This window comes from Cryptomeria japonica, chromosome 11, assembly GCF_030272615.1.
Source record: "Cryptomeria japonica chromosome 11, Sugi_1.0, whole genome shotgun sequence".
NCBI lineage: Eukaryota > Viridiplantae > Streptophyta > Pinopsida > Cupressales > Cupressaceae > Cryptomeria > Cryptomeria japonica.
This window is the reverse complement of record NC_081415.1, coordinates 422705170-422731208: the sequence shown is the minus strand read 5'-3', so window position 1 is coordinate 422731208 and position 26039 is coordinate 422705170. Positions and strand designations below refer to the sequence as shown.

At 36.2% G+C, this 26039-nt stretch overlaps 1 protein-coding gene across 1 annotated transcript in view; it reads right to left on the bottom strand.

Annotated features, from left to right (window-relative positions):
- LOC131073640 (uncharacterized) overlaps positions 1-23349 on the bottom strand; it is a 92794-nt gene extending 69445 nt beyond the window's left edge. Inside the window, exons 1-4 of the mRNA XM_058010139.2 lie at positions 23140-23349; positions 13401-13488; positions 12907-12996; positions 12654-12765 (exon numbers count right to left, since the gene is read on the bottom strand). Of these exons, the coding sequence (XP_057866122.2) occupies positions 12654-12765; positions 12907-12996; positions 13401-13466 (268 nt within the window). The 5' untranslated portion in view covers positions 13467-13488; positions 23140-23349. The remainder of the gene's footprint in view (positions 1-12653; positions 12766-12906; positions 12997-13400; positions 13489-23139) is intronic.
- Between the last annotated feature and the right edge of the window lie 2690 nt (positions 23350-26039).

Below are 26039 nucleotides of genomic sequence, written 5' to 3'. Positions count from 1 at the left end.
CTGCAAATCCTTCTACACTTCGGGCTCTGCAAAACCCAGAAGGGTAATCCCTTCAATGAACCTCCTGATCTTTGCACCACACTCAGGAATTCACTTAAAAACAAAGCAAATTATCTGATAAAAGAGGTCTCGACAGAAAGGGAGAATGCTCAAGGATGGCTAACCCTTCAGTGATCCTCGACCTTAAGCTGGAGCATGAGACGAGTGGGACAACTTAAAAAATGCATGAAAATTTAGAAATGATGTTCTGATATTTAAAAGATTTTTGACAAGTCACAAATAAAATAAACAAGAAACCGAAACCTAATGACATATGCTAGCAAGTACCAGTGCCTTATCCATTGGGCTATAGAGTCTCTGAAATATTACTGAAAATTGATAGAAACTTATCTAATAGCTGATTTAATCTTAAACGGTACTACCTTACAATATCGTTCTATCTGCAATCTCTTATCCAAACTACTTATCAAAATCCTGGTATAAGCATTATCTCTCTGTAATTTCATTCAAGCATTTTTAATTAACCCCTTGGGTTAAAGCACAGAATGGAAAACTACATACATCATAACAATGCAATAAGTAAATGAAACCCTTGATCCCATTAACTCAAAAGAAAATAAAATTGCACACAGGAGATTAAAGATTTGAAAATATACCTGTATTAATCTCATAAGTTATCTTCTATTAGACAACAAACAGCATTTCATTCACAAAATAACCCACTTGAAAAATGAAACTGGTAACCATTTCGTTATTTCTGCTCTACAAAATGACATTACAGTTCCTTCTATTTTTCCATAACTTCCTCAAACTATTGGAGCCTAATCCTGCAAACCGGACTTACCTAAAGAGACCCTCTTCAAAAAATTTGGAACCCTAACTTATGGCCTCGATTTCCCTTTTATAGAAAACAAGGGAGCAACAAGCTTTAGGCCTAAAGACACATGTCACCAAAAGACCAAGCCAAGGAGGTTGTACACAATTCTATTACAAAATATTCCTTATCCATATGCCGGTGTCCGTAATGAGGTGGAAACAAAATCTTCAACTGATTATCGGTAGAAACAAAAACACTTGAGTCGTGCCGATATCACCCTGACACTTTCGGATGGACCCCGAGATGCTCAGTATATTCTACACAACGTTTCCCTTCTTGAAAAGGAAAACAGATCCTGGCAAGAAGTAAAATCGCCCCCGAATTAGAGGAAGATCTCCAACCTTTATGCCCCGGATCAGAGGAAGTGGAAAGAGGAGCTTGAGGGTAAACGTAATATGTTGAGAGGGCATTGCAGCTTCCATGTCGTTGCAGAAACGACTGGCTTCCACTCCTTACTTGAACAAATCCTTCTTTCCGTTCCCTGCGAGCTCCTTCCTCAAACACTCTGCCAACAATTTGCAAACTAAGAACAAAGGATATGTCATGGGTGGCTTTTTCTAATAAGAAAAGGCTTTCACACCCCCTCTGAACTTTCACAACCTCTCTGACAATGAGCAACCTCATCCCAGAGAAAAAACATCCATCCAATGTCAAAAAACATGCAAAAACTCCATGCATAATTCTGTTCAAACACCATCTTCTTTACTGATGAAAAACCACTCTCAGAAAATGAAGAAGTTTGTATCCTTTTCTACCCTTTTATCACCATCCTAGTAAATTTATAATCAGAATTCAACTCAAAATGGTGGTGCTAATCCATGTGAAGAATCATCATCCTGATATTTTCTGCTCATCTTGCCAGCTATGGATTCCTGCAAGCATGCCTACAACTCAGGTCATTGTCATCTCTAGGCCATCACTCCATTGCCACTTGCATATGTTCACCTTGCGCGAATGATTTTGTTCTGATCTTATTCCTTATTGAGCGTACAGTCTTCTGCTTCTGAACCTCTGTTGACAAGAAATCTCTGACTTCATCGAGGAACCCGTGATCCGTCATATCTAAACCTCAAAACTATCCCAATCCATTCACGCCTCTGAGATATCATCCTTACTTGTCTAATCAGTCCTTTACCCAACAAAGACCTTCCACAAGTCTACATCCTGCTCATCCTATCTTTCCTGCGCAGGCTACAGCCAATACCTCTAATGACCCTTTTTAAAATCAGTTTGAAACTCAGTCGCAGATCCTGCCCAGCCTGGCAAATCAAACGATCATTATTGATCAATGTGCCAATTTACCTTCCATCGGTACTTGTGGACCCATAAAAACCATGACAAATCAGTGCCATAACAGCTCTTAACCCAACGCTGTCAGCGGCCCCACCGTCAGTCTTCCTGGTCAGCCCGGGACATGTGGCATCATCTCGTGATGTCGCGGTCCATAATCTTCTTGCAACTTCTAATCCCGGGGATACGTGGGCCATCAGATATCTTTGCACTTTATTGCTTCAACACAGTGCCCGCTAACCTCTTCAAATTTAAAAGTTGGGCACCTTTTTGCCTAGAACATAACATCACCGTCCATTTAGAACATGTGCTAATTGATAGGACCATGAGTAAATCGATCCATACCGCCTGAGAACCGATAACATAAGGTTTTGGAAAGTTACACCGCCAGCTTGCCCTTTTCCACCGAAGACACATGGCATCATCTCGTGATGCCGCGGTCTTTATCTTCACTGCACTTTCAACCACGGGGAAACGCGGACCGTTAGATCCGTTCTGCTTTTATCAACCGGCTGAACACTCAAGAATTTTGGACTTAGGAAAAATTATGGGCACGGGCACAAATATTTAAAATGAGATCAACTATAGGGAAATTTTTCACACGACTTAGGAAAATCATTAGATAGACCGGTCTAACACAACTTAGCGCTTAGGAAATAAAATGGCCCCGCCAACAATAACCAACCCTCGGCCTTTGTAGGAAAAAGTAACGACAAAATATAACAAGGTTAGGGTTTTCTCTTCACAAGGCTTAGGAAAATTTGATGAACCCTAAACCCTAAACTTTAAAATTTGATAGACACAATAAAACCAAAATGATCAATATTTAAGCTCAAAACTGAAAATTCTTATGCAGTCATTTTTAGGGCTATTAGTCCGAAGGCAAAATATGGGACTGTGACAGCACCCTTTATGACTCCTTTGAATTGCGATCCTTATTTTTCAGCTAAATAGAGCATTTTCGGTGGTCTCAAGGTCGAGTCCCTGCAACGCTCCTGTGCAACCAGAGGCTTCTAGAAGCTTTCGTAGCTTCTCGCTTCAACAAAATCGGGAGCTGAATTATGAGAAGCAATCCGACGATCAAATTTTGATTCCGAAGAGTAGAAAGGCTTTGTCTTGGTTGCTCAAGAATGCGACCGCTGGATTTCACTGGAAGAAGTACAGAGTACAGAAAAATGTTGTCGAACTGGATGATATTGCAACTAAAGGTGGATGTCTGTCGCATTTATGTGGTTGGCCCATCACTTTGTTGTGGATGGTATTAAAGGCAGTTCTTCAGATGATTCTTAAGCTATGCACAGAGCAGATACTGTGGACGGATGATGAGTGATGGTGAGGGCCAAAGGCCACGCAGCCATCAGATCATCACTAGGTGTTTCGGTGTGATCAATCCAAGTGAATGGAAATTTCATTGCTGAGCAAAATTATAAAAGACAAGTACTCTTTATGTTTGAATAATGTTCATGAATTTTTTCATTAAGTCATGCTACATCATTGAATAGTGAATCATGGATTGACATTTCCCCTGACTATCATTATCTCTCTCTGAAATGCTTCCAGGACAAATCAGAGATTGCATTCAAGGAAGGAAGATTGCTTGCATTTCTTCGCAAAGGAAGAATCAGCATTCAGGGAGGAGTCTGTCATATCGTCAGGAGTAACCTTGGACGAAGAGGTCAGAAGATTGATTTCAGCTTCAAAGGGAGCTTCACGCTTTACCTTTAGAGGAAGCCTGACATTTCATCTTCAAAGGGAGCTACAGTATCATGAAGATTTGGTTAATGAGTTCTTCTCTGTGAGGGAGAATTTCGAAGTGCAATCCCTTATTAATGAGTTCTTCTCTATGAGGAAGAAGTTTGAGGAGCAATCCCTTGTTAATGCATTCTTCTCTGAGAGAAGTTTGAGGTGAAAGCCCTCAACCCACCCTCTGTGAGTAGGCATGGTGGAGATGCATTCTTCTCTGGAAGAAGTCTGAGGTTAGAGCCCTCGTTCCACCCTCTGTGAGTAGGCATGGTGGAGCCACCCTCTGCGAGTAGGCATGGTGAGCCCACCCTCTGCGAATAGGTATGGTGGGTATCATGGAAGAGATTCCATGATGTGCTTGTTCACCCTTTGGGAGTAGCTATGGTGAACGTATTATTCATGGGAGTAGCCATGGAGGTAGTCACTATGTGACTTGGTTATTCAAAAGGAATCCTCCCTAGCTAAGAGGGAGTGTTGTTGTGTAGCTACATTGGATCCCTTCTAGGGCCCACCTAGTGCACAAAATGCCAAGTGGCCTATCAGCCTTGGCATTTGGATATCTCAATTGTATGAGTCTAATTTGGGGCAGGCCCTATTTGGGTGAACCACTTGTGTGTAACTTGTGATTGAGTTAAATGTAACTTGCAACTAAGGGAGACTCATATGTAACTTGTAATATATAGGTCTGACCCTATCCATTGTGCCATAAGTATATGGCCGACTTGAGATCTATTAGGAGGTATTGATTCATATATATGCAAGGTCATGATTGCATCAATAGAAATGAATTCAATAACATGAAGGATATGTAGTGTGCTCGGGGGTGACGATAAGAGCTTATCATCTATGGTTGGGAAGGCAACAAATCTGATGTTTGTCTGTGGTTAACGAGCACTACCATAATATCAACACCTACACCACTAAATCTGTAGACAATTGTAGATGTGTCAAAACTATTGCCTCCCAAAAGAGACCCTAATCATGCCATTCAAATAGTACTAGGGTACCATCCACCATCCATCACCTCTTTTTCAAAGGTACAGCAAAAGATTAAAGCAATGAAACAACACATTCAGCACCAGCAAAAGGTACTCTCTAGGCTCAAGGAGAGCACGACAATGGCACAGAACAGAATTAAGCAGCCATCTTATCAATTTACACTTTCAACCCAAATAGAGCTACCAAAGCTCGATGAGGAAGGCATTATCATTTGGGAACCCAAGGGAATCCTTCGCACATGCACTAAGAGGTTGCAACCGAGAAAGGTTACAAAGTGTCTGATCAAGAGGAAAAATCTGGCCAGCAAAAATGCAGAGTGGAAAGATTGTAGTGTTCTCTAGCAGCATCCAAGGATCATCAACATTAAGGAATAATAGTTTTAAGGAAAGAAGCATGCTATGCCCTTATCCTATAGCGTGTATTGGAACCATAGTTGAACTACTCACCAAAACCAAAAACTCGCCAAGGCTCGAAAAAAAACTCGGGAAAACTCGGACAATACTCGACAAAAAATTCGGGAACTTAAAAAATTGCTTAAATTTAATTAGAAATGCACTTTTTCTGCAAAATTCAATGAGAAGATGCATCCCACAAGTCAATAAATGAGAACACAAAAAAAACAAGTTGAGTCTAGATATATTTAAATGCAAAGTGGGTGCAAAATCACATCCTCATGAGGAATGCTAATGGCTGGAAGCAAAATAGTAAATAGTTTTTGTCGAACTAAAAGTAAATAAATATATACAATTACATCTTCCTCTTCCCAGCTCTAGTGAAAACTAGGGGAGAGGTAGAACTAGAGGGTCTAGTCCTAGAAGTTTGTTGTGGGCGTGATTGTGCCTCCTTGCTCGGTATGACTGGCTCAAGCTGTGGCCCCTCCTCCATCTTGGATGTAGCTCTACCTCTAGCTGCACCTGGCACTGGCAATGACTCCTCATCCTCCTCAATGTCATCCAATGTGAAACCAAATCCACCTCCCTCCTCCTCCATAGCCTGCCTCTCCAAATCATTGATGTCATCCTCTGTAAACAATGGAGGCTGCTCCTACGATGTCCAATCACTGTAAGGATCTATATCATCCAAATCAATTGGACCAGCTAGTGCTTCCTCTACATTCCTTATGTGCAGCCAAAGATTATATTGCACAAAAACAAGGCGATTGAGGCATTTTTGAGCTAACTTGCTCCTCTTCTTTGTGCGTACGGCCTCAAACAAGCTCCAATTGAGCTCACAACTGGATGAACTACAAGGCTGACATAAGATTTTGAGGGCAAATTTTTTGAGATTTTGGGTATTTCCACCCCAACTTTGCCACCAAGCATCTACAAAATAAAACTAGGTTGAGGGTAGCACCCCTCGAAGGGGTCCGAGGGTGAGAAAGAGAGGGGTAGAGAGATAGGTCTAGATCTTGGGGGAGAGAGGAGGGAGTGAGATGGAGAGTGGTAGAGAGGGGGATAGAGGAAGAGTGAAAGGGAGATAGATAGGTCTACATTCGGGGCAGATAAAGTGAGTGATAAATAGAGAGAGCGAAAGAATGTTGATAGGAGCATACTAATTACTGAAATTTGACTAAGTCTGAAAATTTAAAAGATCTTCTAAAACTTAGAATTTGCATTATAACTCCTAGACATCTGAATGTTGACTTGGTGGTTAGCACCTCCTTTGGGGTTCGCAACATGGCTTAACCGCCTCCTGTGGATCTGGGTAAGTCTGGTGTTTGTGACGTTCGTTGACAGCTCGAGCTTTTGGCGCAATGGCAAACATACCAATAATTGGTATCAGAGCCTTGGGTCATGAGTTCGAATCCTGGGAGGTCTCCTTCATTCCGTCGGTGCGAAACCCTCAGTTGGTGCTGAGGGGGAGATTGTTGACTTGGTTGTCAGCACCTCCTTCGGGGTGTTGGTTCCCAATTATGGGTTTTACGCTTATGCAACAACCAAGTTGATCTCTCCACTTCCTATGAGGTTGCCAGCCTCAATTATCAAAAATTTCAAGGACTTGGACCAAATTAACAAGGATACAAGATCCTTCTGCACTTTAGGCTCTGCAAAACCAAGGAGGGTGATCCCTTAATGCATTTACAATCTCTGCACCACACTTGTAAATAACATTAAATAAAGCAGATAATCTCACCAAAAGGCTCAACAACAATTTAAGGAGATGCTAAATGATGGCTAATCGTCCATTGATCTACAACTTAAAGTGGAGTAATGAGAATGAACAACTCTTCAAGCTATTAACATTAATGTTTCTCATATGTGCTCAACAGAAAAGGAGAAAGTTCCTCAACTTCCTGGAGCCATGAGACATTTCAGCTCATAAACACACATACACAAAATAAAAGATATTTTGATTCAAACAAAGCTTGTAGCAAGAGCTAATGATTTTGACAACACTGACTGTAAGCACAATTGCTAGTTGTGGTTAGTGCCTCATTCCATTGGGCAACTTGAAACTGTGAAAAACATAAAATGACATATGACAAGATTTTATCCAGCAGCTATTAGATCCAAGATAACACTGCCTTACAATATATCTCATCAGTGCTTCACATCCAGAACTACTTACCTAAATCCTTGCATAAGCAATATCATTTTGCAACTCTATTCAAGTAATTTAATTGAGCCCTTGGGCCAAAGCATAAACAAAAAACCACATATCTCATCAGTGATTCACATCCAGAACTACTTACCTAAATCCTTGTATAAGCAATATCATTCTGCAACTCTATTCAAGCAATTTAATTGACCCCTTGGGCCAAAGCATAAACAAAAAACCACATACATTTAACAATGCACTGAATAAAATAAACCCTTGGTTGATTTCACTCAAAAACTGATAGAATCATACAATGGAGAGAAGCTAAACCTAAACCATATTTTCATTTATTTCAAATGCTGCTTCTACCACATAACACTTTACATTCCATTCTTCAAATGCCTGCAAAAAACTTGAACACTGGACACAATATAAAAATTGCTCTGCAAGATGCATTACATGCTTGCTCAAAATAACCAGTCTACTACATGGATCTAAAACCTCTAGACAAGAACTACCTACAAACCATGTACAAGAGAAAATTTTCAGAACTTTTACAACAAAGAAGAAGGAAGAATAAATAGAAGAGAAGAAGACTTCAGATCTGCTCTTGCTTTGCCACATGTCTTCATCAATTTGCCCTACTGATGCCATGTGTCCTATCTCTTTCATCTCTCTGCATCTGAAAAAATCCTTGCATTTTCAAAATCTGATCTGCACTTTCCCAAAATATCTTCTAACTGAAAATATTCTCCATTTTTGCTCTCTTTATGCTTGGACTGAAAAATATCTTCTCTCGTGAATACATTCTGCACTTACTTTGCATTTTACCATTTCATTACCAAATATCTGTCTTATTCTCACGAGGTACTCTTCACATGAAAAAAGATTTTATTTGCTACAACATTCTATTGTAGTGAAAATAATTCACTTATATTTTCACTTTTGCCATTAAAAACCAATGCTCACCTATGAATACTTTAACCCTTTCTGTGAATATCTTTTACTTTACATTCTCCTCATAATGCAAAAGACACAGATGCTTTGGGTAAAACCCTTTCCATAATGAAAATTTTAACCTGTATCTATGCTAACTTTATCCATATAATGATTTCATTTGGCATAAAATAATATACTTACTACCATCTCTCTTTATACATCCAAGGAAAATATCACATCTGACAAAATATTTATTTCTTTTTTAGTATCTTAAAACCCCTTAATTCATGAATAGGTAGATGCCTATCATATTTTCACATATTCAGAGCCTTTTGTGAAAATGTTTTACCTTTGTGAAATCATTTTATCTGTTGCACACTGTCAATTCATTCCTGGCTGCAAATAATCATTATTTTCCATTTACACATCTCTTTCTAACAAAAAGTATTATTGCATTCCTCCTACTTCTGGGTAAATACTTATGTGGAATCATTTTTTAATTCTTGAAAAAAATTTGGTGCAATACTTAAGTTCCACATGAAAATTAATTCCTTCCTTGATGCTAGTTCTTCAATTGTAAAATATTTCACTTATGGGTGAAAACATTTAACTGGTGCATATTAACCATTCTCCCCACTTTGCTTTCATTCATTTTACTTGGCATATTTTTTCAACACAAAATTTTACCCATACACGGTAAAACTGTTAACCTTTCTTACTACAGCAATTCATCATTACCTCTTTCACTCACAATATATTTCCAATAAGAATAAACTCTTCTTGCCTATATAAAACCATATCTTAATTTTATATAAAGCCTTTTTACTGCATTATTTAGTCCCTTGTGAAAATATTTTAGCCAATGAAAATCAATATTGTTATGATATGACTTCTTTCCTCTAAGCAATTGGCATTTTTCAACATTTCTCATTGTTGCTTCCTATGCACAATTACTTTACCCTGAGTAAAACTCATTTCCACAATACACCATTTTACCCCTAATGCTTCATTTTTGTAGATGTGTGCGCATCCACTTTTGCAAAAAATCAGTCTACTTTGACATCGTGATTTTCAACATATGCCTAAGTGCCTATATCATCTATGCATTGATGGCTTTCTATAACCTGCTCCATGGCATCAAACCGTGCTCTTGAGACATTAAAAAGTTTATATGCTTTGTCTATGATTCCATAGTTTGTGTAAATATTTACCAGAGCAACCATAGTATTCAGCAAAAATCCTCTTTCTTGTATGCTTTGATGAATATATATAACTTGTTCCAACACTCCCATGTCATCACAGGTTGAGGGGCATTGAATCTAATTTTATCTCTTATTTGTATTCACTTTGAACAAAAATTCAAACGCCCCCTTACAGCAAATACATCTTGTGTAAAACTTAAAACAATTTTGACTTCAAAATTTAGCACTAATGTCGATACCCTACTCCACAGCTCTCATGTTGGCAAAATACAATAAAAAGAAAGATCGTGGGAGTTCAAACTCTTAACCTGCCAATATTTGCTTGAAAAATAAAGTTCTTTCAATAAATACGTTCCTGCAACTATAACATTCAATGCAATTCCTCTACTGCCGTTGGTGGATGTCTTTATCGCTCCCATTCACTTGCACATTATGTGAAACCCCAATGCTCTGTCGTGCTCACAAATAGGGCAACAACCCTTGCTCGCGATGCCGCAATGCATATCGGCCTCCTTACTTCCCATTGCGCGATCACGCAATAGCTAGGATATAAACAAAGTTGCGCGGCAGTTAATCTTAAAGCAAATCTTTAATTTACTTTCAAATTATTTTATCATTTGCCTCGGGCCTTATATTCTTCATGGATATTTGATTTTAATTTTTTAACTTTCCCGGGCCCACCAAATGCTATACACATTTTCATTTAAAATCATTATAAAATGACTTAAATGATATTTTGAATACCAAATAATATGTTTAATAATGTTAAACATTATTAGATAACTTCTTGAACCATTTTCCCAATTTACCCCATACGTAAGTTATTATTTAAATCAGAATAATGATTAAAATAATAAAATATTACCACCAACCCTACAAATATAACTTCACTGTTTGGTAAGGCAAGCTGGGTCCCTGGCAGGCCCAGCTAAAAACAATTTTGTTTTCAGACAACTGAGCCTTGGCGTTGATTCAAAACCATTTATGCACTCATCTGGATCAAAAATATGTTAGACTTAACCACTGGAAACTAATTTTTATCATTTTTTTGCAAAAATGATCAAAACCACCTCTAGGCCCCTGGAAACTGCTTTCAAAAACTATTCAAACAGCCACCTGAGATTGTGCCATCTGATAGGCACATAGTCTGATATATTGCTAATCACCCTACAAAATCATTTTGCTTGACGATTCCCAAGATGCAAGATATTAATCATCAAAGTTCACTACTTAATTGTTTCTGCACTGAAAACTGTCAAAAAACTCTTCAAACCCAGTTTCAAAACAGTTTTGAAAACATATCAGATGAAATCATGAAGAGCTGGAAACTGGCACACACACTCATTTCACTACAAAGAATCTCAGGGACCAATTGGTTTGAGAAAATAATCATCCGGATGAAAGATATTGATGCTCAAAGTGGCCCATTTACATGTTGTTTCTGCAACACTGGAAAAGTCCATATGGAATGAGCCTTGAAAACTGACCAAATGAAGAGTTGGGGGGCTACAAATTGGGTAGATGGTAGATAAACCTATAGAGAGTCATGGTGTACTACCACTTTTAATTGCAAGTCAACCGGGTGTGAAATACAAAATTCTAAAAAGGGTACTGAACTGCTATTTTACACTGTCTGATTTTCAGAAAACAACAAATTGCAAATGATTTGGCTTTGGCAAACAGGTCAAATGAAATCATAGGCATCTGAAAATGAGCAGGGTAGTACATAATTTTACAAGGAACACAGGGGAACAAGAATTTCCTCATGACAATTAACAGGGTGCAAGTTATAGGCCTCCAAAGTAGGCTACTCAGGCTTTCCTGGAAATGTGAACCATGCAGATTTGTGCAAACACCTAAAAGTAGGTGCATCAAAAACATGTTAAAACTGATTGTAGGAGCTTGCAGATGGATATATGGACTTAATGGAATGTGTCCAACACATTCTCCAAGTGATTTCTCATGAAGTTTACTGGATCCCAACTTATTAGCTTTCAAAAGGGCCTTCTCAAATAGCTTTCAGTGGTGTACTTTTTCATACCTTTAGCAAATTTTATATGACAACCTCTAAATTTCTTCAAAAATTAGGAGGTGCCAACATGGGGTTCGCGACATGGCTTAATCGCCTCCCGTGGATCTGGGTAAGTCTGGTGTTTGTGACATTCGTTGACAGCTTGAGCTTTTGGCGCAACAGCAAACATACCAAGTTACCAACACTAAAACATCCTGCAAATATATGCATGAAATATAAGTTATTCTTATACTTAAATGTTATATTTCATGTATATATTTTGATGAAGAGAATGAAATTGACTTGAAAAAAAAATCGATGGAAATCAGTTTGCAAGTGTTTGGGAGTGTGTTTTTCCCCTTCTTAGCAAAATACAAGACACAAAATGATGAAATGAAACTCATTTTTGCCGTCGCCTTTATTCATTAGCGGGCAAGTTTTTTTCACTAACTCGCCGAGTTTTCAGCGAGTTTTTCCTGGAGAGTTAAAGTCCTAAAAACTCGCTAGGGAAAAATACTCACGAGTTTTTTAAAAACTCGCCAAAAACTTGGTGAGTAGTCCAACTATGATTGGAACGTACAATAACAACGTATAGCTCACATAATCCTCAATTGAGTCATTTACAAGTCCCTAACTATAAATGGAATGCTAAGTTAGCCTCATTGGAATTAGGGTACCAATATTACCTAATGATGCCAATATATATATATATATATATAAAAGGTAGTGAGTAGTTGTTAAGCATCATATTATGAATTCTATTCTTATTGAAGAGTTTTAGAGGTTTGACCCCCTCAAAGTGACTTATTATCATCAAGGACTATCAAGAATTTGCATGCTATTGCTAGTATATTCTTCTGTTGTGCAAGTAATTTCATTACATCAAGTCTAGAAAACTTTTGGGCTTTTTAAAGAGTTAAAGTTTATTACTGAAAAACAATACATGTGCCATGATTGCAAGAAAACCCAGGTAACAGCAATGCAGCTTCAATTACACACACGAAAATTTAAATTTACAGAACAAAAAACTGAAAGGAAACAATATTATTAATACCTCCGTCCATAGAGCCTGTAAAGATGTTTTTCAAGTGATGCGGATCCTTTGCCATGGAGGAAATGGCATCGATGTGTCCACTCATTGCTGCCAAGAATGGTTTTGCAAATATCTGACTCACCAAATAAACCAAATTTGGAAAACTAGTAATTCTGCAAAATATCTAAACCTTGTCTGTATTCTATATAAGCAATATCCAACAAGATTATAATGCTTTTAGTTTTAAAAATCCAGTTGCAAAATACAATTCTACCTTATCCAATTTTGTTGCATTGAGAGCCCTGACGTATTCTTGAGCTCTTGCCTGAGCATGTAGAGCAGGATCATAATTTCTAAAAACTCTCTGTTGATACAAAACCAAAGAGTACAAAGATATAAGAACCAAGCATATCAAGGTACTGAGTTTAGAAGAAAATCCATTGAAATGTACAGATTGTGGAACAAAACAATATCTGTTAAGTATTCCAGTTACAAAGGAGGCAGTTTTCGCATAAAAAATCAAAAAAACTCTATGAGAAGGTATATTTCTCTTGATAATACACTTCCTCAACATACAAGTTAGGAAAGTATTAGCTGAAGTCCTATGTATGCATATGCTAAGGAATTACTAGCTTAAGTCATATGTAGAATTTAAACTTTAAAAAACTATATGAAGATTTGAGTTCATTGAAAAAGTAGTGTTTACACGTTACCAAATATCATCTGCAAGCTAGCAAGAATCAAGAAGCATATTAATGTGATGCCTACCTGAAGGTCCTGACTCCGTTCCCGAGTAAATTCATCTGCTGAACGTGATATCACCTTCACCTTCATCTTTCTCACCTTCAATAAACCCCTGTTAACATGGATAAAACACTGTCACATTTCTAGAGAAAGAAAAAAAGAAAACTAATTTAGGTTATCAGATGAAACTCAAACTTGTAAAAAGATTTGCAAAATAACCAGTTCAATTGTGGCATTGAATGAATATTGAAAGGTTGTACCATTACCTATAAGAGAACACGAGCTTAAAGTTCCCTTTACCAATATTGACTCCCACTTGTCCTAAAACTCTGGTAATACCCTGCTCCTGATTCTAAATTGTAATGGTAGTTAAAATGAAATAAAACCCGTCACGAAATGCCTTGTGCAAGTAACTATAGCAATTGTGTATGCATAATGCATAACCAATCAGTGCAACTCTTCAGCAGTCAAAATTGTTTCTTTAACCATACAGTATCTACTACTACTAGTTCAGTTTGCAATGGGTACACCACAAAAAGTGTCATGCCCCTGCCATGAAGGACATTACTCTCACAAGAAAATCGCTACATTAAAAACTCCGAGTCACTGCCTTCGAACTTGTGCAAAGGAAATTCAAAGGATCTATTAATATGTTTGATTAATATTGACTAAATGTTAATGGACTGCGATTTCCCAAAACATGCATTAAAAACTAAACAGGGATGATTAATTGGCAGCGATTAGCATTAACAAGGCAAACACTTGGATTAAGAGGAGATGCATCCCTTGTAAGGAGGTGTGATGCTAACGAAAGTTGTGCCTATTCACCCCACCATAAAGGACATAAAGGGGATACTGACTCATTTAGGAAAGCATCAAGTGAAGTGAAGACATAAGATATATATTGAGAATAAATATTGTTTACAGCAAGAGTATTATTTTGAAACAAGGTTTAAGAATACTCTGAGTATATTGCAGTCACTTGTAAGCTAAGTTACAAGGTTCGAGTTCGAGTTCGAATTTGACAACAATAAAATTCGGATGAAATTTGAGAGGGGAAAAAATTCGAAAAAAAAATTGTTATTAAATTCGCTTTATATAAATTTGATTCTTTATATAAATAATATATCCACAAAACTTATTAAATAAATAATATTTAATTAAGAATTTTTATTTAAAATTTGTTTAATTTCTTTAATTATTTTAATTTAAATTTATTAAATTTTATATATTAATGATAAAAAATCTAAATTAAATATTCTTAAATATTAAAATTTTAATTTATTAATGTTAATAGTAAAAAATAAAAGTAGAACAATAAAATTCTATTATATAATATATTTAATTTATCGTGCAAAGTGTTTTTAGGGCAGCATATGAAATCATTTATTTGGCGAGTCGTTTTGAAAAGCGGTTAAATAAATTAAAAACACAGCATCCCACCCTTTGCAGCCACTTAGAAACCGTGCATTTCCTGTAGCGATTGCCCACAAAATCCTTCTGGCAAGATATCACATCAGCCCGTGGCACCCTAAGAACTTAGCAAGGGCACTCATACCTCCTGACGACCATTGTTGATTGTTAGACCACCGACGAAATTTTTTTTCAAGCATATATTTTCATACAAAAATCTTCACCTATATCCCTATGAATTTGAAGGCGAATTTCGACAAATTTAAGGCGTTTTTTTTTAAGTTCGCCGAATTTCGAACCTGAAGTCAAAAATTCGGGAACCCTATGAAATAGCTTGTAAGTAAATTTATTGCATTCCACTAAGAGGTATTTATTAGCAATTAGTATGGCAAATTCCTTTAGCAATCTATTTTGAATTGATAGAAATGTCTTGCAAATAGGATGGACGGACAGCCTTCCAAATTCACAAGAGATGGAGGACCCAAAATCCTTCATATCAAGTATGCCACTCTAAGATGGATGGACCAGGAATCCTGCCATGCTCATGGGCCAAGAGGCCAAATGGACCAAAAATCCATTCCATGCTCTTGAGCTTGGTAGAGAAGGATAGTCTTCATGCTTCTTATCGAGTATGTCACCCAAGATGGTGGACCAAAAATCTTGCCATGCTTCTGGGCTGGGAGGCTGAATGGACCAGAAATTCCTGGGCTTAATTGAGGAGGACAGCCAGCCTCCAAGGTGGACTGAGAGATAGAATGGACTAGAAGTCCTTTCATGCTCTTGCAATACAAAGACGACCATCCTTGAGATTGCCATTTGCAAGCATTTCCAATAAATTCCTAATATGGTTGACTATAGGAATATGCCTTGGACTAAATATTAATGATATTAGGGTGTATTGATTTAAATATGAATGACATTTATATAGATTTAGATGCTATCATGGATATCTTAATACTTAACAATTTTTTTAGTCGGTTTCTAGTAATCAATATCGTTTGTATATAAAGGGCATTACAATTGGTAATTTTAATATAAATTTATATTTGCAAATGTATTTCATTTCTCAATTTAAGTTAAAATTGTTGTTTTCAGGTGAATATCAGATATCATATATCCCTATTGGGGACATTACAAAAAGTAGGATAAATTTTCCAGCCACGAATGTATATAAGTATGAACCGAACTTCTGTTAGCTAAATATAGTTGGAAGATAATAAGTAGGATATATTTTCCACAGCAAGTCAAATTATGATATTGCTATTAGGATTCAACTGTGTAGTGTAAATAGTCACTCCATCTATGCCAACCTCTAGGCTAGAAAGAAAATCGGAGATAAATTGAAATAATGGCTGATTTCGAAGGACCCCCATTATGCAGGCTCTAAAGCCCAGTTATGAATCCTTGCCTCAACATCTGAAAGTCTGTTTCACTTACTTTTGTTTCTTTCCCAAGGGCTGTCCTATTCGCTTTGAGTATCTCATACATTTGAGGTAGCAGAGGGAGTTACTCCTTGAGGCAAAGACAAGCTAGATATTGGGTTGAATTAATAATTCAGCTTGCAGATGTATGTTTAGTTTATGTAACAGAACAGTCTTTAGACTCTTTGTTCTTTTGCTCTGTCCATGATTTATTGATGGATTTGTCCATGATTTATTGATGTCACCCCAAGCTTCTGGGACAGGAGCAAGTTTCAATGACAACTTTTTAAGGGCCATTTTTGGGGACTGCAGGGGACGAAAAAGGGGGCAGCTATATAAAAAGGGAAAAATTTCAAATATATAAGGAAATTTCAAATATTCATTAGATAACATTGATAAACATTCATCATATACATTATAGATCCTTAATTTAACATTTGTGTTGAATTGAGAATTCACATAAGAGTCGAACAAATTAGCAAATGTCAAAACTTAAGTGCTTTCATAATTCATTGTCAATATGCATGTGATTTTAATAACAAGTGTACAAGTTACCACAAAATGCTCAAAGGATGCAAGTTTCACTTTCAACTACAATATGAAAATTCAAAAACAAAGGAAGTTTCATTTTATTCCCTCCTCATTTAGGGCGACATGGGATTTGGAGGTTATTGGCATGTGAAGTCAGTTTTCTATATCGAGCATTGATAAAACAATAAACAGTTAATGGCAAGTACCATGGTAGTGAATCATATGAGTTGGGCATGGCCAAAGGCTTATTACTTTGATTTGAAGGCCCCAAAGGTCAAGGGGTTGCAGAGAATTTTTTTTTAGGCCTTAATAATTTAAAAAAAGCATTACCTTTTTTATCCCCTGTCCCCAAACTGTTTCAGAAATGGGGACACCTCGAAAAATGCTGGGGACCCATCCCCAGGTTTCCCTGTCATTTATATTTCTATGGAAATTAGATGTGATTTTGCTCCTCCCTCTATCCTTAGAAGCTACCGTTGGATATTGTTGGCTCAACAAGATACTAATGCTATTTCAAAGGGCAGAGCAATCAATCTGTTTTTCCTCCACACTCTTTTACTGTCTAGAAAATCTTAAATTCAAAATATTCCAGTGTACTTGTTTGATTATCTCAGAGTGCTGTAAGCAAAACCTTATGGTGAACCTTCATGTTGAAAGGACCCCTGAAAATTTTTCTATAATTTGCAGATTCCTTGGCATTTATATTAACCACCCATCTTAAGTTTTTCTTCTACAGTTCTTTTGTGGAACACAGAAAGAATGGCAAAGACTCTTATTTGTGGAGCATTGCAATCTTTTTTGTAAAGGTATGTTGCAGTGCATTGAACAGAATTCTTTGAAGGACAAGTATTCATTTTTTCTTAGCACTCGACTGAAAGAGGGCTCTGACTTGCGACTAGTAGCCCCAATGAACTTTGGGAATAGCGACAAATTGGCACTTAGGGTTTCTTCCTCCTTTAGGTCTGGATAATAGTTCCTTGTTTGAAACAGATGACCTTGACAAGGGAAAATTAGATGGCGTCCCAAAATTCATCATGGATACAGAAGGTTGTTGAGCAAGAGGAATATTTGACCAAACATTCACTAATATGTAAATTCCATAAGTTCTGACCAAAATCACTTGACCTCCATGAGCGGATCTCAAGGACCTAGAAGTGTTTCCTAAAGGATGAGATCTTCATTTATTCCTATGTCGGCAGTGTTTTCACCTTAGAGTTTGAATCTTTAAAAGATTTAAAAACATGATTTTGAAGATTACAGAATTAATAAAAAAGCAAGAGGAATCGACATTCAAAGCAAGGCTCGGTACTGACCTTCAGCCCTCTTCAAAGCATTCTTTGCAGCTATGATGACAACTCCAAATAAAAACCAGACACCCTAAATATGCAAAAGATATAAATTTGCGTGGTTCGATGAGTGGCATATAGTGCACTTTCACAAACTTCAAACTCGTGGAAGGGCCCAAAAATCCCTTCCAGAAATGTTAAAAAGAGTAGACTACCAGTTTAGCTGATTCAAATTAAACAAATACGGGCAAGTACTTCTCAATAGCAGTAATAGTAGCACTTGCACCATAAGGAGGTGGAATGGGTATGTAATGTCCCCTACTAGGAGACTGCCCGTTTCCCAATAATTAACATACATCATTATACATCATTATGCCATAAATTAGATTACCAATACTAAGGAACAATTGATAATCATAATACAAGTGACAATTACCATATTTTAGCCCCCAATCCTTACTCTTTTCCTAATCTCTAACCCTAATAGAGGATGGGGAATTACTTGTTAGGGCGCTAAGAAATCACCTCCACAAATAGGCCCAAAGGTTTCAGGAACACCCGTCCATACCACCTCTTGGGGCTCACCTATTTTAGGATGGAATTACTCTGCCTTTCCCTCAACAAAACCAACCTACCCTCATGAGGGGCAATATAGGATGACTAAGGATTAGAACGTTAATATGCTAATCTCTCTGGTATTATGATTATATAAATAAACTAATAAAATTAAATATAATTGTTATATAGATCTGATTACACTATTACTAACAAATATAAATCTATTAAATGTATAGATATATGAACAAATGAAACAAGTGGTATTATAGGCTATGTATATGCCATTATTCCTAACTGAATTCCAATATAATATGACTGTAAGTAAGTTTTAAATGCATAAGTAAGACACGGCATAACAATCTGTTGTCTCAGTAATGATAGCAATAATCTGCCTGTAGATGAATATGATCTGCAGAGAGTCCGATCTACCAGTCCATCCAATTACCCTCTGCCCCTTCTCCGATCTGCCTTATATACCTTTCATTGGTGTAGAAGGTAACGTCTCTTGAAGTGGTGCATGTTTGTAAGGGCAATGCCCCTAGGTCCATTGCATCCTTTCCCCATAACTAATCCATCCTTTTGCCATTATTATTATCAATGCTAACTAATACTGTCTTATCGATCCAACTAATATCAGATATTATTATCGATTCAAACATTTAAATAATTAAATACTATTATAGATCAAACACTTATTGACTGATATCAGATCTATGCTTCCATCATTGAAGGCAGGCGATGGTAATCATTGAAATTGCTGATTCATTTGTTGACTGGATTGTCACGGGGGGTGGACAGACAACTTGATCGCTGTAAAGCCCCACATCTACAGATTGCTGATAACATATGTCTTTCTGGTGTTTAAGATGTTCAGAAAATTGTGAAGTCTTAATTAAGACAATTTTCTAAATCAACAATGGATGCGGTTATTGTATTCGCTATGACATAATCAGGGTCATGACGGGGTACGCCGATTGTATTTTATATAAAATTTGTTTGAAAGGAGTTTTATATTTGAATTTAATAATCTCTAAGTAGTATTAAAAAAAAATTGATACAACATTATAATTGTGTAATAATTATTATTAATAATTTACAGGTTATGATACAATAGTACGTGTTGAGTCTTGAAATGAGTGACATAATTGTAGCAATAGTCATGGCATGCCCATCGACATTGTCAGTATTGATTTTTGTTGAGTATAGAATTGGTTCTACAACAAGAAGTAATATTAGAGTTAGAGTAAAGAAGGAAGTGAAATCCATATTTTGTGTGATTTGGAATTCATGTAATTGATAAATATTTGTATACATGTTAAGTGCAAATATTTTTTGTTATGCATAATATAGCAAACAAAATTGTTATTGATGACAAAGATAGTCTTGAAGTAGAATAATTAAATTTACAATTGAGGTCGGCCAGTAACATTTCCTACTTGTAGTTGATGTTGGTCTTTTGCATGTGATTTTGCCATGCATTGGAGTAAGATTCTCCACAAATTTATTTAGAAGAAGTCAATATTTTTGCCCTTTTTTGGTTGGGTTGTGATTGTTAAGTATCCACCTACACACCAAAAAGGTTTGAATGAGTTGGTTGAGAAAAACAATTTTCGAAGACCAATATTGTAAAGTTTGTAGTTTAAAATTAAATTTAAAGTTAATGTGGAAGAGATTGGATTGGCAATTGCATGGCTCATTTTTTCATACTGAGAGTGATTGTAATTGAGCCTCCTCTTTTATTGCTGATAATTGTGTATGGACTGATTTGCATTCTAGAGCACTACTCAAAAGAGAATTTTGGTAGAATACAAAGGACATTTAATGATTTGACTCTCAATATAGCTATAAATGTTAGTCCTTGTCTTTCTATTTTACCAGTATCAATTGTTGCTTTTTGTAGTGTTAGGCCCTGGGATTCCTATGTAGTTATTGCCCATACCATGGATAGTGGTGTTTGCCTACAATTACCTAGTAATACAGATATTATAGGTATAATGTTGAAGTCATTTCTATATAACGAAGAAAATCAATTTTCTTTTGAAGTGAATGCAAACATTGGCTAAATATATTAGGGTGCAACCAGTATCTTACAAAGAGCACAAAAAGGCAATCCAAGTCCCAGAAAATAACTGAATCACTGCAGCAACAAATCACATTTGCATTCAATCATTTGGGAACTTTAGTCATCTTGATCTTTTCAAAAAAAATTAGCTAAGCCTACTTTCAAGAAAATGTTCAACTTGTGCATTGAAATAAGCCTCTCTAAATTTTCACAAAATTGTAATTCTTGAACAAATGCAGAATGCTTCTTTTGAAAACTGTCAACAGCTAAGTCTTTCTTTCTATTAGCTAAATGTCCCCCTTCCATCATTAAGCTTTGAATATTTTCTGGACTGGCTTTATCGACTACATCTACTCCATCCAATAAAATAAACTGAAATTTTTCCTGAGATGAAGCATGTTCATATGTGAGCATGCATTGCCTGAAATAGTTCCTTCTTTCAGGGTGAAGTATTACATATTTATTCTCAAAGCTTTTTTCTGATGGCCTAATGATGGAAGAGATGCTAAACTCCAACTTAAGAACATTATTAACCCTCAACCATTGATAAAATTTGTATCTGGGTGTGAATTCTATGCTCAAGACGATGAGTCAAGTACATTTGATATAAATCAAGGACCTGGAGTGGGTTGCTTACAGAACTGTGAAGAAAATCAACTTTCCCTTGAAGTAAATACAAACTTTGGTTGAATATACCAGGTTGCGCCCAGAGTATCTTACAAATAACACAAAAGGGCAATCCAAGTCCCAGCAAATAATTGAATCGCTCCTGCAACTTATTGGATGTATGCAAACCTTCTGACAACTTTGTCATCTTTTCAAAGTTTTTGGCTAAGCCTACATTTCAAGAAAGTGTTCACCTTATGCATTAAAATAAGGCTCTCTAAATTTTCCCAAACTTATAGTTCTTGAACTGGTGCAGAATGCTTCTGTTAAAATCTGTCAACAACTTGGCCTCTCTTTCTATTAGCTAAATCTCCTCCTTCCATCATTATACTTTAAAAAAATTCTGGAATGGCTTTATTAACTACATCTACTCCATCCAATAGCATGAAGTGAATATTTTCTAGATTTTCTAGACTAGTTTTATCAACTACATCTACTCCATGCGATAGCATAAACTGAATATTTTCTCGATCATCTTTGCACAATGGAGTGATTGGCTTCATGTTCTTAAGATGTTTTTAATAAATGCAGAAAACTTTTGCTTTTCAAGAATCATTCCAACTGTATATTCAAGAAGCTTAATCGATTTACCCTATAACAATCAATTTCCTCTCTTGCCTCCTGGTATAGTCCAGCAATTGCAAGTTGCAACACCTATCTCCATAGCATAGAATTGACTAGTTCAGGATTCAGAATTTTGGGACACGTAAAGAATATGCTGCAAATATTTTCCTTCTATATTCTTCAACTTGATGAAACTTCTATTATAGAGCATAGAGATTCCATTGTTAAGGAGGTCACTCTTGGTATGAAATGACTTATCTCATCCCAAGAGCAACCAATGCCCACTAAAAGCGTGAAGTTTTCTAAAACAGTAACCCTGTTGTGCAGATTTATTTCCATCAGACAGATCTCCTCCTTTTCTCCAGTTGAAAACCAATCGAACCAATAATAACTACCGTGAGGTTTCCATATAGATCATCATTAAGAACTAACGAACAACAGATTATGATTCTCACAACAGAAGTGTTACTGACTCCAAGTTTCTCATAGAATTGCAGTTTATTTTGCAGTTCTTTTCAAGAACGACTGAATATATTTGAGTGCTCTTTGTAAAGTTTCCCAAGCTCCTGCGTTGGAAAATTAAAGTTGCTCAAAGTTGACACAGTTGCAAGCAAGCTTGGTTTTCATTCAAAAACAATTGATGTGGAGGCAACAAGCTATGAATATCACAAGGCTTCATACAAATGCTTTCAAAGAAGGGCTCAAAACTCATTAATTGCATTATAAAGCAGATGTTTGTTAAAGGCTAGGGTTCAGTTCTTCTATTCATGTACACTGGATAACACCTTGTGTATAAAACATGGGGCGTTGAGGAAATATCTCTGGCATTAGTAAAGTTAAAATCCCTTGTATAGTAAAGATAATCTTGAAGCACTTGCTGAACCTGGTGCTTCACATTCACTACGATTCCACCCTGGGGCTCTACCAACTGCTTCCCCAGAGAGTTTAGCAGTCTGAACAAAAGTTGAAGGCAACAGTTTTAAGCTTAAATAACGAAAATCCTAGTTAACCCAATTCTTAGGATGAATCACATATTTTCGGAGTGCCCGCTGAGCATTAGGGTTTATTGCTGAAACAGACACTGGGAATATGTCCCAATGATCAGAGCCAAAATTAGTGGTATTGTGGACAAAGAAAAAAATTCAACATAAATTGTAACTATCAAGTTTGATGTTACATGGAACTACAAATCAATACAGGAATCCAGAATGACCAACGCGTGGAGCAGTCATGAGATTAATGTATTTTAAAATTGAACTTACTTGAAAAATTATGGTGCGGTATAGAAGGCAAAGCTTTGTATTTGTCTTTACGTTTTGCGCTGCACCGTCTCTTCGCATCACATGAACGCAGAGGGAGATTGGATATTGGATTTAATTCAGAGGCTTTATCAGGGTTTAAGGAGTCCCACGTTCTACATTGGTACGAAGTTTGTTTGTTTTTTAATTGGATAATGAAGGAAATTACAATAATCTTGCTAAAGGTTAAGGATAGAGAACCCCATGGAGGGGTTCTTTAAAAAAATCTAATTTTTAATTTTTAAAAAATTTTAAGACTATTTTAAAGTAGATGGTTTCATGAATTGTAGTTCAATTAAAGTTTAAAAGTTTAGGTTCTAAAATATATGGAAGTTGTAAAATAATAAAAAAATTAATTGATAAATATTGAAAAATATGAGATGATTGATAAGTAGCAAGAAAAAAGCTAAAGTTGGTGGAGCAATTTTTAGCCTCCACCTTTTCCACCCACTTAAATTTGTAGTTCTAAAAAGTAGGGGCTACTATTTTTTAGGAAAAGTATAATGTCCCCTAGAGGAACCTTATTCGATTTGCCTTAAATTTTCTCAATTAAGGTTTGAATGATGTTTGGAAATGTGTCTTGTTGAATTAGTATCTTGATATAGAACCTACAATCAAGTTAGCAAGGCAAAATAAATAAACATAAAATTCAACAATGTATCAATAGAGTTTTAATTTGCTATTACAATATTCAAGTTACTCAATAGATTCCTTTGAAGTTCCATCCAATCAATTCATCGTCATTATGGAGCACCCATGGGAGATCGTACAAGGCGGCTTTGAGCCTATCCAACAAGTTCAGGGGCACAGAAGTACAACCGCCATACTACCTCCTAGGTGAACCCATGATAGTGGATTACACTTTTAGGAACGAACAAATTTTGTTATTTGGCCAAAACAAAAAATTTAAGACCATTGAACAAAGATAAACCTTTAAACGAACCAAATAATATGTTCGTTTGAAGATACTTTCTTTAATACCTTCAAACGAACATCCAAAAAAAGACATGTTCGTTTGAAGGTCATTTTGGCTTTGATTTTTTATTAATATTTAATTAGGTTTGCTCGAACACCCCCTTTGAGCGAACCCTTTTATTTAGGATTTTTTTCAAAAGAAAAGTATAACTGTCAAAAATGATAGTTACATTGTCATTTTCGACAACGAACACGAAAGAAGCAAAGAGGCGAAGGAGGCGACCGCACCTAGGGGTCAAACAATAGTTCAATCAACACTTCAATCACTTATGCTACCTTTCTCACTCACCTCTACAATGACGTGCACCGGGTTGGAGTATCATTTGCTTCTATTAAGTTTGATTATTGTTGTGAAAGTTTCCAAATTTCAATTTTCCATTCAGAGTAATGAACACTAATAGCATTTTTATTGAAGTAATGAATGATATAAATTTGTTTCAATAGCTTTGAATTTGATAGCATTTTCTTTCTATAGTTTTTCAAATGATTGCAGTTTCTTTGATCCAATGAATGAAACCATAGCTAAATTTAGGGTTTGAAAATGTGAGGATCGTGTTGTGGTAAAACATAGAGTAGAAGAGTTAATTTCAAATAAAGATTTGGAAACCTTAATGTAAGATCCAACAATAGAGTAGAAGCTACAATCGCCTTATACATACCAAGCTACCCCCATTCATGGAGTAAAAATCTAATACATTTTGCAAGTAGTTGGGAAACAAAATGAGAAGAGTAAGAACATAAATTAACTTCATGTTTAGTATGTATATACCATATGCATGTGCAACTAAATCACTTATTAGTTATAAACATACAACACATAATTGCTCATTTGCCCATATGGAGAAACAATAGAAGATCCTAACAAGGACAATAGACAAACCCCCCAAAATATATTACTCATACATACAACTTCTAGAAAACTACTACAATATACCACCTAAATAAATAAACTAGTAGTTGTTGAAGAGGGGAAAACAGATTAAAGGTCAAATGATCAAAACATAACAAAATAAACCTGTAAAATGCTAAAATATCATTAAAAGACCATTTCACCTTACTATTTTACCTTCTCCTTCGGATTGAGCTTGATGAAGTGAAGGCGCCCCTTGATAATGCTCCACTTGATGTGCTCCTTTGATTGCTAGATTTGGATGGCTCTCCAATGTTGTGCACAAATGGAATGGATTTGAAAAATGATAAGGATGAGATGATCAAGTTGCCAAGATGATTTCCTGGGCTCAAAAGGGCAGCATAAACTTACTGAATTTCAAGATGTTTTGAATGAAGAGATGGAGCCCTATTTTATAGGAAGAGGAGAGGAAAATGAATGGCTAGGATGAATTCGAGATGAAGGGCTAAGATTTACTTGTGAGCTCACACAAGGTCCAAGAGAGGGTGTGGAGACCAAGAAATATGCCTTAAAGGCATTTCGTATCTCCACACTCCACAAGATGCATTGGAGGAATTAAAAATTCTCCAAAAAAGGATATCATGGGGATTGGAGAAATAAAAAGGAATTAAAAATTCCTTGGGAGAGGGAATGCCTAGAGGAATGTGTGATTTCGAAAATCTTACATTCACCTAGGAAAAGAGCATTTAAAGCTAGTGGCTGGATGAAAAAGACAAAGAGTTGACTTCGTGACTAATCATGATGATTAACCATTAACGACTCATTAGGAGGGGGATTAGAGGAAATGTTAGGTGGGATTAATATTTGTGGGAGAATTTGACTAGGAGAGAGAATGAGTGGAGGAAATAAAAAATTAGAAGAATAATGTTAAGTGAGTTTAGGGAGTTTCTAGAAGAATGAATTAAGAAGATGATTTGTAGGAATCATGTAGGTTAACTAATTAATTAAAATTAATTAGCTAAGAGGAAGATTTGTGAGG